We start from the raw sequence: 14,605 nt of genomic DNA on the forward strand, positions 1-14,605 counted from the left end.
TTGGGAACTGAAGTTCAAAGGCAGTTAGTGTGCTGAGCCACTCAGACCACTCTTCAGGGGCCGCTCCAGCCTGAGTCCTCTGCCATCCTGCCCACTCATCAGTCCCCGTGTTGCAGCCCTTTGCTGGGAAGGGCTGATGCCATCCCATGGGGGCAGGAATTGGGGGGTGGAGACTGTTAATCCCTGGTCTGGCAGGCCCAACCTCTGCCCAGGGCGCCCACTAATTCCCAAACCAAACAGCAGGCAGTGCTGGGCCCGCTGCCGGCCTAATCCGCTCCCCACCAGCCTGGGGCTGGCCAAGGGGCCTGCTGGTTCCCACGCTCTGAGCCTCCAAGGGAGTGGGCAGATGCCCCTCTCTTCCATTCCAGACTTCACAGCCCCAGCAGGGACCCCTAGGGACATCTCTAACCACACAGAACTAGAAAAAGGTACTCCCTTACTGAAGACACCCTCTTTCCAAAGTTGCCACAATAAACATGCAACTCTATTAGGTCTCTGTCGTGAATGTGACCCTCTAGATGTGATACTTTTGTGCAGTGCACAACCTGTGTAACTGTACGTTAAGGTGCCCCACCTCCCTGTATCCACAAATACTGCAATTTTAAGATCATTTTATTGAAGAGTGAGAGGCGGGGAGAGGTGGGGGACAAGTACAGCCCCCTAGCCCCACCAGGGGGAATAGACCTCCTCCCTGCCTCCCGCCCCCCAAGTGGCTCCCCCTGTACTATGGGGGGGCTTTGTGCAAACTCTGCCCCAGGGGGTGGTAGAAAGGGTGAAGGGTAGGTGTGAAATGGCAGCAGCTACGGCTGGTGGCGATGCTACTGGGCACCGGGGGGCTTGTAGGGCTCCAGGAGGAGGGCTGAGAAGGTGTTGACCTTGTCTGCCCCCCGCACTTCATGGGGTAACAGCGGCAGCTTCACGATGTGGAAGTCTTCGTACAGGTCCTCCATCTGTAGCCAGGGCAGAGGGCAGAAGGCAGAGGTCAGGGGGCAGGAGGGCAGGGAGAGTGTAGGTCAGTAGATAGGGTTGGGCGAGGGGCCTCCCAGGGTCAGGGAGAGAATATGGGGCAAAGGCTTTAAGGTGTCAAAAGGCTAGTAAGATCAGAGGCCACTGGGCTGGACCTCCCACTCTCTGGGGTCACAGGTACCCAGGCCAAACCAGCCACAGTCCTTCAAGGCCAAAATGAGGGAAAAGGATCTGAAGTGGGGGGAAAGGGCAGAAGGTCGGGGCAGAGGTGCCTTGGCTGGGCCGGTGCTGGGTAGGTGGGCACACCTGGTCCAGATACTTGGCCTGGATCTTGTGGCGGGCCTCGCACATCTTGCAGGGCTTCTCGGGGTCGGGGAAGACGAGCTGGTTGACGATGATGTTGTGCGTGTCGATCTTGCACTTGGCCAGCTCCTGGATCAACCGTTCCGTTTCATACAGGGACAGGAACTCAGCGATGCATACGCAGATGAAGGTCGTCTGCTCCTGGAGGGCATAAGAGAGAACAGTGAGGGGCAGGCTCCAGCTTTGTCCCCGACCCCCAAGCCTCTCACCACCTGCCAGGCCGTGACTCACAGGGTCCTTGAACTGTTCGCTGACGGAGCGGATGACGGGTAGCGTCTCCTCCAGCTTGGAAGCCAGCTGGTCCGCGTTCATGTCCCCTAAGCCCAGCATGTTGCACATCTGTGGGGAGGACGTGGGAGGGCTCTCAGCTTACCTGGAGCTCAATAAATTCCCTGGCTTGGGGGCCTACTAAACACCCGAGGCGCCTCCTGACATCTCCCAGGGGTTAAAGGTGTGGGCCTCTGAGCACACTCCCCAAATCCCGGCTCTGCCATTTCTCGGGAACTGTGGCCAAGGGGCTTGACCTCCCTGGAGCCTCAGTTTCCCTATCTGTAAACCTTGCTGCTTGTGCTAGACACGCTGTCATATGTAACGTGCTCAGAACAGTGCCGGGCACACAGTTAAGTGCTCAACAACTGTTACCACCTGAGGCACAGGTCCCCGAGAGGGGCACACGTGTGTGCCGTGGGGGGTGGTGCTGGTGGTGTGCAGAGTGTGGTGGCTTTGGGGTTGTCAAGGTCTTAATAACCCAAGGGGACATTCTCATGGTATCCATTTGCCAGACAAGGAAGGTGAGGTCCAGAGAGGTGAAGGGGCTTGCTTGCGGTCACACAGCGAGGTCACATCCAGCGGGTGCAGAGGATTTGATCTAGGGCCACCTGGCTCTATGCTTCCAAGCTCTGTCTGGGGCACTCAGTGGGCAGGGGCAGGGACACTGAGTCTGACCTGTGGGGTGGGGGAGACAGTTTCCTCCCATCCCCCAGTGAAAATATGTCCCATCCACTGAGCAGCACTGATAGAAAGGGGTGGGGGGAGGGCACATCTGGTGGTGTGGGGGCCACCCCCGCTCCAGGACACCGGATGCCCAGGGCCCCCGCCTGCCTGTGAGATGAAGGGGCTGATCTGGTTCTTGATTTGCATCAAGCGGCCCAGACCCCGCTCCACGATGGTGGGGAAGTTGAGCAGCCTCAGCGTGTGGCCCGTGGGCGCCGTGTCAAACACCACCACCGAGAAGTTCATGCCTTTCACCAGCCTGAGGGGAGGAGGGGGGTCAGGCCTGCTCCGCTGCCCCTCTCCCCTGGGCAGCCCCCATCCCCGCTGGCTGGGCCTGACCTCATGACCTCGGCATAGCTCATGGCCTCGTCGATGCCTGGGAAGGCGCTCATGGCCTCCTGCATCATCTTCTTCCCCATGCTCAGCATGTTGTCCTCCTCGAAGAACTCGTCCGGCAGCTCTGCCACACCCAGGCTGGGGTCGATCTCCTGGGGGCCGAGGGGACGAGACTCAGGCCGCTGCTACTGCCGGGGACCTTCCCACCTGGGCACAGGGCCAGAGGGAGCCTGTGGCAGGCTCCAACCACAGGCCCCTAATTAGGTCATGGCTATGGGGACCCCAACGTAGCACTGCCCTCCCTTGGGGACTTACAGTCTTACATAATTGCAAGCTGTGACCAGGGCCCCCAAAGGGAAGCTGAAATCCACCCACCACAGGGCATTTGCACTGCTAATCTTCACCTGGAACTTGCCTCCCCAAGATACTCTCACCACTGGTCTCCTGACCTCTTCCAGATCATTCCCCTGTGGGGAGCTTGGCCAACCATCCCCCCACACAAGGACCCTCTTATATTCACACCCTTGATGGGTTATTCCTAGTCACTGGGCCACCTCTGACCTCCCACATTCCTCTCTCTTACCTTAGCCTCTTCTGCCTCAGTATTCTCAACCTCTCTGGGTCACCTCATCCCCTCGCTGCTGACCCCTGTTCACTGCCAGTGTCCCTCTTGGCTGGCACCCTCATCTGGGCCAGACTGCATAGGCTGCCTTCGCAAACACTCTCTTTTCCCTCTGTGGTTGGCAAAATCCTACCTTAGTTATTCCCGGCTCTCTGGTATCACTGCACCCAAGGGCCTGAACTTTGTCCCCATTCCTGGTCCTGATCACAAATCTTCAACAAGTACTCGACAAACCAGCCAGTCCTGGGTCCCCCTTCTCCCCTGAGAAGTGGTTTTTTTTTTCCTTTTTTTTTGAGATAGAGTCTCACTTTGTTGTCTGGGCTAGAGTGCCATGGCATCAGCTTAGCTCACAGCAACCTCAAACTCCTGGGCTCAAGCGATCCTCCCGCCTCAGCCTCCTAAGTAGCTGGGACTATAGGCATGCGCCACTGCACCCAGCTCATGAGAAGTGTTTATGTGGCATCTTCTCCCTTCTCAAACTTCTTCTGGGGCCCTCACCTGTGCCTTGGTGACAAAGAGAAACCACAGGCTTCCAACATCCTCATCTCCCCCCAGGAAGTGCCCCAGTTCCTTCTGCTTCCCTTAGTCCCTGACCCTGGCAAAGCCACGTCATGGGTGTGCAGGCTGGCTAGAGCTCATCCTGCCTGAGGACCACCCGGGGCCAGCATCCTTGCTTCCTCTGCCCCAGCTCTTTTCTGTCCTGTTGGCACGTTCATATCGGCAAACAAGCATATTCTAATGTCCCCTTTCTCAAAACAGCCCTTTGCCCCCCACTCCCTCCAGTGACAGCTCTGTCATCATGGCCATCACCGTGTCCTCACCTCCTCACCTCACCCACTCGAAGCAGGTTTTTGCTCTTGCTCCCAGGGGGCTCTCTCCAAAACCGAGGTACCTGCCAGAGGCCACAACTTCTTCCTGCCCAAGACCCTTTGTTTTCCTGGAGCTCCAGACCCCACACCCTCTGTCTTTCCTCCCATATCACCGGTGCCTCCTTCTTGTCCTTCTCTGCTGGTCCCTAAATGCTGATGTGCCCCCAAGCTTGTTTCTGGGCTTCTCTGTTCTCTCACACTCTCCTCCACTCATACAGCTTTAAATACCACCCTTGGGACAATGACTTCCAAACCAACACCAACCTCCTCTTAGCTGCAGACTCACATAACTAAGCTATTGTCATGATGTCGCCAATTGAATGTCCAGTGGGTACCTCAGATTCACTGTGGACAATACACAATTCTTTTTTTTTTTTTTTTGAGACTGTCAGATCCTCCCACCTCAGCCTCCCAGAGTGCTAGGATTACAGGCTTGAGCCACCATGCCTGGCCAAAATGGAATTCTTGATTTGTCCCTTCTAAACCTTCTTTCCTAGTCTTCCCCATCCCGAAGGCTTAGAGAGACAAATAAGAGAGATATTTAATTCATTTCTTTTCCTCACCCATTATAAACAAGTGATATCATTGCTTTATTTCCAAAATACATTTCAAATCTGACTTCTCCCCCAGATTTCTGTCCCCACCTGAGTCCAGGCTGCTGTCATCTCATGCCTGGTCACAGCTGCAACCTCCTTTTTAGTACTCCTGCTTCCACCCTTGACTTACAATCCAACCTCCACATGGCAGCCAGAGGGAACTTTTCTTTTTCTTTTTTTTTTTTGGGACAGTCTTACTCTGTTCCCTGGACTAGAATACCGTGGCATCAGCCTAGCTCACAGCAACCTCAAATTCTTGGGCTCAAGAGATCCTACTGCCTCAGCCTCCGAGTAGCTGGGACTACAGGCATGCGCCACCACGCCCGGCTAATTTATTTTTATTTTTATTTTTTTTGAGACAGAGTCTCACTTTGTTGCCTAGGCTAGAGTTAGTGCCATGGTATCAGCCTAGCTCACAGCAACCTCAAACTCCTGGGCTCAAGTGATCCTTCTGCCTCAGCCTCCCGAGTAGCTGGGACTACAGGCAGGCACCACCATGCCCGGCTAATTTTTTCTATATATATTAGTTGGCCAATTAATTTATTTCTATTTATAGTAGAGATGGGGTCTCACTCTTGCTCAGGCTGGTTTTGAACTCCTTACCTCAAGCAATCTGCCTGCCTTGGCCTCCCAGAGTGCTATGATTACAGGCGTGAGCCACCGCCCCCAGCCCAGCTAGTTTTTTCTATATATTTTTAGTTGTCCAATTAATTCTTTTCTATTTTTAGTAGAGACAGGGTCTCACTCTTGCTCAGGCTGGTTTTGAACTCCTGACCTTGAGCGATCTGCCTGCCTTGGCCTCCCAGAGTGCTAGGATAACAGGCGTGAGCCACCACGCCCAGCCAGAACTTTTCAAAACATGAATTTGCCTATGATTTTGCCTTGCTTCAAATGAACAGCTTTCTATTAAACTTAGAGTCAAAGTCAAACTGCTTTCCATGCCCTGCAAGGTTCAAAGCCATGTTGCTCTCCTTGGCCTCTCTGGCTTCTCTTTCCCCTTCTCTGGCTCACTAAGCTCCAGGTACTTCCTGCTCCTCACTCATTCTCCTTTGGGTATGTTGAGGAAAGAGTGAAACTGGATGTAGAGTGGGTAGGACATGGTGGCTGCTGGTGGGTCTGTACAAGAAAGGCCTGAAAGAGCCTTTGCCAGAAGTGGGAGCTGAGCCCTGCTCCACTCACCATAGCGAAGAGGTTGTCATAGCCTTTGACCTTGGTAGGCACCTTTGAGAACTTCTGGTCAAAAGCATCTGAGATGTTGTGGGCTGGGTCGGTGGAGATGATCAGAACGCTTTCTCGCCCCTTGGATAGCTGGACTGCCAGGCTGCAGCTGGGCAAAAGAAAGGTCGAATGGTGGGGGAGTGAGGGGTTGGGCTCTGTTCCCTGGGTCGGCAAGGAGAGAGGTACCATCCCAAGAGCAGGTGACCCAGATCAACAAGGGCCTATAGAGGAGAGTATGGATCACTGTGGGATTAAGCCTCAATCCCTGCAGAAGAATCCCTTCAGACCTCACCTACTGATCCCTCCTATGTGGACTAGAGTGGTAAGGTTTAGCTCATTGAGTCCATTTGGCCTGGTCCCTGTTTCTTCTTTATTGGGCACAGGTTGCCCAATAAAGGCACAGCTTGACTCTATGCCCCTCTTCCTCAACTCACAGCTTGACTCTTTGCCTTCTCCCTCAACTCTAAGCTAAGGGGTCCCTTGCACTCCCTGTTAAGCTCAGAATGGTTCAGTCTACTTGTCCAGGACAATTTGCCCAAAGGACCCCTCCTCCCCACTGCTGACAAAGGCAGTCTGATCTGCCATCCATCACCAACGTCGCCCTGGGCATAACATGGCAAAGTTCACCTGACTAGGATAGCTTGCTCCGGTGCCCTTCCCCCTATTCTGAATGCACTCGAGAACAGTCCAGCTGATTGGGACATCTAAGTGCTCCTCCGCATCCCCTACCTTCTGCACTGGGTTAACTGTGGTTCAGCACTGCACTTGCGCTCCAATGGGGATGGTCCAACTCAGAAGATGCAAGGCTTGCACTGAGGCGGTACCTTCCATTTGCTCCATGTAACTTCCAGGGAGTACAACCCGAAAGACCCCATCTCAGCCCCCTTGCCCCGGTCGGAGTGGAAAAGCCGGTCCTTGGCGTCCCCTTCGCACAGTGGTACATCCCACCCGCCTTCCTGGCCCACGCCGCCGTCTCCTCACCTGCAGGTGGTCTTGCCCACGCCACCTTTGCCCCCGACGAAGATCCACTTAAGGCTGCGCTGTTCGATAATGTTGCTAAGCGTAGGCTCCAGCGGCTCCACATCAGGCGCATCCTCGAACTCCTCCGCCTCAACCCCCCACCCGGCCACCCCTGCCGCCATCTTGGAACCGGGTCACGTGATCAAGCGGGGCGCACCATGCAACACACCTGCAGGGGAAATCCTCTATCACATCCCCATTGAGGTTAGGAGACTGAATTAATTTCCTCATGGGTTGCCTTTTAGGAGCAAACGGAAACTATATTTTCACTGTTATCTGCTTCCAGCGTTCACTTTGTCGACCTTTGGTCTATATTTTTCCAAGGACCTCCCCTTGCCTAATGAAAATATTGGTACAGTCCAGGCTACTCCCCTTCACTGATTGGAAGGGGAGTCTTGCAGCACTTCTTTCATTGGCTACATCTTTTCTTACTTCCACCAGTCACTCTCACGTCTCGGTAGCCGCCAACCTCTCCTTAGCAACCGGCCAAACACCCTGTCCATGCTCTTTCGGTGAAGTTAGGACCGAGGTCCGCCCTGGCCTGATTTCATAGGCTTAGACTCCTGTCAGTCATTTCCTTCTATTCTCCAAATTGGGGCCCAACCTTGCCTCGGGTCCGCCCCCTCTGCTATTCAATTGGCTGTGACGCAAACCAATCATAGATGGATTAATGGGCCGGAGACGGGTCCCGGCGCTTGAGTGAGGGTTAACCCGACCACAACTCCAGTTCTGGGCAGAGTCCGCAAATCCTGTCTACACTCCCTGAGCCCCCATGCTGGGCAGGCACCATACCTGCAACTGCTCTCCTTGTCGTAGAAGGGATCCTAATTCCTGGAAACCTCCTCGCGTATTTCCTATTTTAACCTCTAACCTGGGGCAGGAATACAAGCTGGGTCCCAAGCCCTTGGTGCAGACCCCCATTCTAGAACACTCTTAACCGTAGAGGGGGGAGACTTGAGCCTAGAAATACCCCCGGATTCATTTGAACACTCTAGCCCGTGTAATAACCTTGTTCTCAGACGGGGACGCTAGTTCCACACAGCCAGCTGTGTCCCCCATTTTCTCAAGTGAGCTTCATCCCAGAGACAGGTGCCCAACTCAGAGATACCCCTATTTCTAGTCGGGGCTAGATATGCCCTCTAGACCTGGGTAGGGACCCAAATTCGGCGGTGTCAGGTGAGAATACAGCCCCAAACGGAATTTTTCCTTTCCCAGAGATTATTCCTGGTGCCAGACAGGGATTCTAGCCCTGGAAAGCTAATGCCAATGAGCCACCAGTCCCAAGCAGGAACCCCAGTCCGGAAAGTCAGCTACAGCCCCAGTCCCAGAGGATGGTCCCATCCCTGGGGAACCCCTGACAGCAAAAAGCCACCTCCAGGCTCCCTGGATTATAAAGACACGCGGGGTGGGGGTGGGGGCCTCCCCACTGTCCCGCCCCGTCCGGGTTGTGCCCCCTTCGCCCCGCCCTCGGCCCCGCCCCCACTGCGGACGCCTGAGGGCCTGACCGCTCTTCCCGGCATGCATTGTTCCAGACCAGGCAAGTCGGGCGCCAAGCGCGGGGCCGGAGCGGCCTTCCCGGAGTCCTTTGCGCGGCACCTGGCGACAAAATGGCTGCCCGAGGGAGACGGGCGGAGCCTCCGGGCCGGGAGGCGCCGGGCCCCGCGGGCGGTGGCGGCGGCGGGAGCCGATGGGCTGAGTCTGGGCCGGGGACGTCGCCCGAGAGCGGGGACGAGGAGGTGTCGGGCGCGGGTTCGAGCCCGGTCTCGGGCGGTGTGAACTTGTTCGCTAACGATGGCAGCTTCCTGGAGCTTTTCAAGCGGAAGATGGAGGAGGAGCAGCGGCAGCGGCAGGAAGAGCCGCCCCCGGGCCCGCAGCGACCGGACCAGTCGGCCTCCGCCGCCGCGGGCCCAGGGGATCCGAAGAGGAAGGGCGGCCCGGGCCCCACACTTAGCTTCGTAAGGAGCCGCGGGGGTGGGGGCGGGCGCCAAGGCCCGCCTTGGCAGGGGGAATTGGGGCCTGAGCGGGGGGATCGGGATTCAGGTTCACTTTCTGCCCCATGAGGGGGCCGTCCGAGCGGGCCACACCCGCTGAGGATGTGGAACCTGGATTTCCTCGACGAGGGTTCGGGGGCAGGGGAGGGGACCCCCGAGGCCTGCCCGTGGGAACTGGGAGCTAAGGAATTGCACTGGAATCAGCACTCTGGGGATAGGATTCCTGTTTAAGTGGTACGTGGACTTGGATGGTGGGACCACCGCCTATTGTGGGGAAGGAGGGCAAATTCAAGTCTTGGAGTTTGAGCTGTATGCATTAGACTCAGACTGCATATTGTGTAGGACAATTACTTACTTAGGACAACTACTTGACTTTCCTGAATTTCATTCGAACAGGGTTTATTTACTGAGCACCTTACCTTGTGCTGGGCATTGTGCTAGGTGCTGGGTATGCAGTGGTGAACTTGACAGAAAAGACCGCTGCTTTCCTGGAGCCTCTGGGCTGGCCTACCCTCATTTTCCCTAGTTGCAAGAATGGACATCATCGCTTCTTCCGATGTGAGGGTCCTGTGAGGTCATTATGGAAAAGTGGTTAGCACAGGGCCTGTCTTATATAGGAAGGGCTAAACCAGTGGTTCTCAGTTGGGGACGAGTCGCTCCACCCCCACATTTTGCAAAGTCTGGAGACATTTTTGGTTGTCAGAACTGCGGGAGGGGGTGCTAGTGACATCTATGGGTAGAGGCCAGGGATGCTGCTCAACATCCTACAATGGGTAGGACAGCACCCCACCCCACCCCCAACAAAGAATGATCCAGCTCGAAATGTCATTAGTGCCAGGTTGAGAAACTTCGGGCTAAATAAATAGGGCATATATCGATTGTCACCTCTGAGCTTGCTTTGTCTTTGGTGTTGAGATCTGCTCTGTGTAGTGTGGAGGGAAAAGTGTTTACTTGAGAATTAATGGACTGGGGGTTGAGTCCTGGAGCCAGTCATGTGATTTGGGATAAGTGATCCACTTTTTTGAGCCTAGTGACTTGCATCTGTTAAAAATGGGTGTGAGAATAGTGCCATCTTCATGCCTGGTGGAGGGGTGAAGATGGGATGTCTGTGAAGGCTGTTGCAGCCCCTGGAGCACAAGAAGCCCTTGATCGATGGGAGAAGATGAGATACCAGGGTGGAAGTCCAGAGAAAGACTTCCGTTTGAGGCAGGGGAAAGCAGGGTAAAGTGGTAGGACTTGGGTTGGTGTGAAAGTTGAGGGTGGAGGCTTAGTGCCCCTTTACAAATGGGAATAGCAGTAATTGTCACTTTTTCATTTGTTTATGGAAGGGCCATTCCATTGCAGTTGAACCCTCAAAGAGGCCAGGCCAAGTTAGATGTAGGGGAGACAATGTTGCTTGGTAACTAAGGATGCTGCTGACCCACCTGACCCTGAAGCCAGCTCACTTGTTTGTTGCCAGCATGACCTCTCCTTCTCAAAGACTGTTTCCTCATCTATAAAATGTGGGTGGTTATAACCTTCACCTTAAGGTAGCTGTGAAAGTGAAAGGAGAGAACACATCCACAGCAGTCAGCACAGGGCTTAGCATACAGTAAGGGCTCAATAAAGGGAGCTGTTGCCACCTATATAGTTCCTGCTAGGGGAGTGTGATGCCTTGGCATGGAGAGTGAGGGCAGAGCTGGTCCCCACCATGGTGGGAGCGCTGCTTTCTCCCTGGGAGGGCAGCCCGGGGCCCAGGACAGGTGCTAAGAGTCGCGTGTGCTCCTCTCTGATTGCTGCGCAGGTTGGCCGGCTGGCGGAGCTGGGCGCGGCGTCGGGACGGGCCACCGGGCCGGGCTAGGAAGGTGTAGTGGGCCTCAGCACCGCCAAGGGCGGGCCCGGCTCCTGTAACCGTTGCAGTCTTCTGTCCCTTCACCCAGGTGGGCAAACGCAGAGGCGGGAACAAACTAGCCCTCAAGACGGGAATAGTAGCCAAGAAGCAGAAGACGGAGGATGAGGTGAGCAGGGTGGATGTGGGGGGCCACCTGGGTTGTCTTTCCCTGGCAGCCTTTGCGCCCCCTCGATGGAGCCTCCTCCCCCCCTGTCCAGCAGCTGGGCCTTGGATGGGCATGCGGGGAGGGATTTCAAGTGTCCACAGATAACTTGACTCTGCATCTTTACCTCAAACCCAGGGCCTTGGGGGTGACACTGGGTTTGGGTCAGCTGTCTCAGGACAGTCCTGACCCTGGTTCCCGGCATCCCCCTCCCAACCCCCGTCCCTCCTGCCCCCAACAGGTATTAACAAGTAAAGGTGATGCTTGGGCCAAGTACATGGCAGAAGTGAAAAAGTACAAAGCCCACCAGTGTGGCGACGATGATAAAACTCGGCCCCTGGTGAAATGACCCCCTCCCCTGCCTGCCCACGGCCTGGGACTCTCTGCGATGTACATAACTATTTAATGCAGCGGCAGCGGCGGCAGCCTTCCCCCCGAGGACTTAAATGCAGAAGGAAACAGAGATGCTTCCCGCAGCTGCGGACGATTCTCCAGGACTCTTTTTTTACCTTGAGCACTTGCCTCATGAGACTTAATAGAACAGTGGTTTACTGTCCCTTCTCTTCCCACCTCCTTCCACTCTCTGACTCTTTCTGTCTTCCTCTTCTCACCTTCCTCTTTCTTCCTCCTCTTAGCATCACTTCTGGGAAGTAAAGAACTTGACTTAGTGCCGGAGCTGTGTGCTTGGTTTGTCTTTGTGTTCTGGAACCTACACCCTCCCCATGAGCTGACACTGTAACTGTCAAAGCCCGGGTCTAGCCTGATGGGGGCGGGGGTAGGAAGGACAGGGACACATCCCCTTCTGTGGGCCTAGACTCTCCTCAAGACCCATGTCCTCTCACCCCTGACTGCAGCCCCAAGTGTGGCACCTTAGGTTCCGTTTCTCTTCACTGTCCCCTTTCGGCTGGGCCAAGGATGTTATGTTGTTCATTCTGCAGACACTCCAGAGCACGTGTGATATGCCAGGCCTGTTCTAGGTCCCTGGGTTACAGCTGTGAGCAGAACGAAGCCCTTTGGGTGGTGACTGCTAACAAGTACAGGCTAGATGTTAGAGAGGAAGGGGATGTGTCTTTTAGGTGACATTTGATCATAGTCCCGAGGAGTTGAAACCGCATGTCCAAGGTAGAGGGAACAGCCAGGGGAAAGAGGTGGGAGTGCGCCTGGCCCTGACGGGAGCCTCATATGACATACAGATCCTTGTGTGTGAGGCAGGGTGGGAATTCAGGATTTTATTTCAAGTGAGGATGAGGCTTTGAGGGTGTTAAAGGTAGGGAGCAACATGATACATTTATATCTTCCTGGGCTGTCTCTGACCCCTGTGGGAAATAGACTAAAAGGGGCTGCGGGTCTGGTTTCCAGCAGGGCTGTTCCACACATGCTCTGGGTGGGGAGAGGCCGCTCAGTCCTCCCAGCTGTTTACAGCCCTTCCAGGGAGGCCCAAGTCTGTCCCCACCTGGATGTGTACACCATCAGGAGGAGAACAACGGGGCTTGATTCGTCCCTCCTTGCAGATCATAATTGTTGACATGTCAAAGGAATGAAACAGGATAATTTTGTTTTTGAGATGGGGTCTCACTGTGTTGCCCAGGCTGATCTCGAACTCTTGGGCTCAAGCAATCCTCCAGCCTCAACTTCTGAGTAGCTGGGACTACAGGCGTGCCACCATGCTCTGCTAGAAAGGGGTGTCTTAAAGGAAGTCTGACTCCTCTGGTGCTCCTTGCCCTTCTGTGCCCTCCTCCTGGCCTCGCTGCATCCTGGTGGACCCGGAAGTTGTCTGGCTCCACCTGTTCTCCACCAAACCCACATGTTTTAAAAGGCCCTTGTCTCTCAACCCCTCTCAAACCTGCTAGACCTACGGCAACATCGGGGGCCCCCAGCTGTGGGCCTACCTTCCCAGTCTAACCTCTGCTGGAATGCTGAGCACCCTTGTCGTTCCTCCCCAGCCAAGGGCTGGATACCCTTCTGCTTTCAGTCTAGCGGACCAAGAGGCAGAGAAACAGACTCTGTCACCACGTGCCTGGGACCTGTGGAGGCAGAGGGAGGAAGGGCAGATGGCTGTGGTCCTGGGAGTGGGCTGAGGGGCTGAGGTGGTGTCCCCCCTGGCTCCCCAGACTGCTAGATGCAGTCTGTGGAGGTTGGGGTGGGGCGTTCACTCGTGACAAATTGTGAGCACCTGCTATGTGAAGATACAGCAGCTACCAAAACATGAGAGTAGGAGAGATGGCAATTTTAAGTAGGGTGGATAGGGATGACCTCCCTGAGAAGGTGGAACAGGCAGTAAGGATGGTTCTTGGAAGAGTGTTGCAGGCAGAAGAAAGAGGGTACAAAGACCCTGAGCTGAAACTGTGCCTTGTCCAAATCTGGCTTGTCCAGGAAGAAAGAGCAAGCAGGCTTTCGAAGCGGATACCTTTCCCTTGTCACTTCTTGCTAACACACAATAAAGGCTTGTCTGGCTTATTTTCCACGTTGGCTCAAAGGTATCTCCCTGGCCGGGTGTGGTTGCGTGTGTCTATAGTCCAACTACTCTGGAGGCTGAGTTCCAGGCAGCAGTGAGCTATGATTGAGCCACTCCATTCTGGGCAACAGAGGGAGACCCCGGCTCCTTAAAAAAAAAAAAGCATCTCTCTCTTACTTTGGGGATTGGGGATGCTGAGCTGGCCCAGGTGTGCCTTTGGACTTGGGAATGGAGTGTGGGGATGAAAAACATAGAAAGCCAATGGAGCTATCCCTACCTCCTCCTCCCCCAAAGCCACCAGCAGCGGCTGGATCTTTAAAAAGAAACACAAGTGGGAGAAGTAGGTCGTCCCTGCAGGTGCTCAGCCTCTATTCTAGTGTCAAGAGGCAGGAGGAGCTGAAAGTCCAGGCACCTCCCTTCACTCATGGTACCTACCAGCTCTGACCTAGGAAAAGTCTGGAGGGGGAGGAGCATCAAATGCAGGTTTTGGTGACTCACACTTCAAACTATTCTGGTGCCTGTTGGCTGTGTAATCTTGGATAAGTCACTTAGCCTTTCTTGGTTCAGGTTCTTTATCTATAAAATAGAGGTAAAATACCAAAGCATCTCTAAAGCCCAATTCTAAAGTAAGGACAATATTCATATAGTCTACTTTAACCCTGATATTTTTTTTTTTTTTTTTTTTTGAGACAGAGTCTCACTTTGTTGCCCAGGCTAGAGTGAGTGCCCGTGGCGTCAGCCTAGCTCACAGCAACCTCAATCTCCTGGGCTAAGCGATCCTACTGCCTCAGCCTCCCGAGTAGCTGGGACTACAGGCATGCGCCACCATGCCCGGCTAATTTTTTGTATATATATTTTTAGTTGGTCAATTAATTTATTTCTATTTTTGGTAGAGACGGGGTCTCACTCAGGCTGGTTTCGAACTCCTGACCTTGAGCAATCCGCCCGCCTCGGCCTCCCAAAGTGCTAGGATTACAGGCGTGAGCCACCACGCCCGGCAACCCTGATATTTTTTAAAACAGCTTTCAGTGCTTCTCTGAGTGAGGACGTTGGCTTGCATTTGGGGGCTGTATTTGAAAAATCCTGACCTGTTAGCTCAGGGTGTGGGGGGCTGCAGTGTGATGAGATGCTCAGGCAGGGTGG

General features: G+C 54.7%; 2 protein-coding genes across 2 annotated transcripts; one reads left to right on the top strand and one right to left on the bottom strand.

Moving 5' to 3' along the window:
* Window positions 1-594: 594 nt before the first annotated feature.
* GET3 (guided entry of tail-anchored proteins factor 3, ATPase) lies at window positions 595-8,575 on the bottom strand. The gene is made up of 8 exons (XM_020284036.2): window positions 8,489-8,575; window positions 6,945-7,152; window positions 5,925-6,072; window positions 2,662-2,810; window positions 2,431-2,581; window positions 1,561-1,668; window positions 1,273-1,470; window positions 595-950 (listed from the first exon to the last, which is right to left on the bottom strand). The coding sequence occupies exons 2-8, from the start codon at window positions 7,103-7,105 to the stop codon at window positions 819-821; spliced, it is 1,047 nt and encodes a 348-aa protein (XP_020139625.1). The 5' UTR covers window positions 7,106-7,152; window positions 8,489-8,575; the 3' UTR covers window positions 595-818.
* On the top strand, window positions 8,568-11,682 carry TRIR (telomerase RNA component interacting RNase). Its single transcript, XM_012790487.2, has 3 exons — window positions 8,568-8,938; window positions 10,894-10,971; window positions 11,249-11,682. Exons 1-3 carry the CDS (start codon window positions 8,591-8,593, stop codon window positions 11,354-11,356), a joined length of 534 nt encoding a protein of 177 aa, XP_012645941.1. The 5' UTR covers window positions 8,568-8,590; the 3' UTR covers window positions 11,357-11,682.
* Window positions 11,683-14,605: the final 2,923 nt, after the last annotated feature.

The sequence above is a fragment of the Microcebus murinus genome, chromosome 27, assembly GCF_040939455.1.
Source record: "Microcebus murinus isolate Inina chromosome 27, M.murinus_Inina_mat1.0, whole genome shotgun sequence".
In the NCBI taxonomy this organism is placed as follows: Eukaryota; Metazoa; Chordata; class Mammalia; order Primates; family Cheirogaleidae; genus Microcebus; species Microcebus murinus.

Bases quoted from the DNA above. Each gene is read 5' to 3' on its own strand.
- TRIR (XM_012790487.2), top strand. From the start codon at position 8,591: ATGGCTGCCCGAGGGAGACGGGCGGAGCCTCCGGGCCGGGAGGCGCCG. The intron at 8,939-10,893 runs GTAAGGAGCCGC...CCCTTCACCCAG, and splicing joins CGGGCCCCACACTTAGCTTC to GTGGGCAAACGCAGAGGCGG. The intron at 10,972-11,248 runs GTGAGCAGGGTG...TGCCCCCAACAG, and splicing joins AGCAGAAGACGGAGGATGAG to GTATTAACAAGTAAAGGTGA.
- GET3 (XM_020284036.2), bottom strand. From the start codon at position 7,105: ATGGCGGCAGGGGTGGCCGGGTGGGGGGTTGAGGCGGAGGAGTTCGAG. The intron at 1,669-2,430 runs GCAGGCGGGGGC...TCCTCCCCACAG, and splicing joins TCAGCCCCTTCATCTCACAG to ATGTGCAACATGCTGGGCTT. The intron at 1,471-1,560 runs GTGAGTCACGGC...TATGCCCTCCAG, and splicing joins GCGAACAGTTCAAGGACCCT to GAGCAGACGACCTTCATCTG.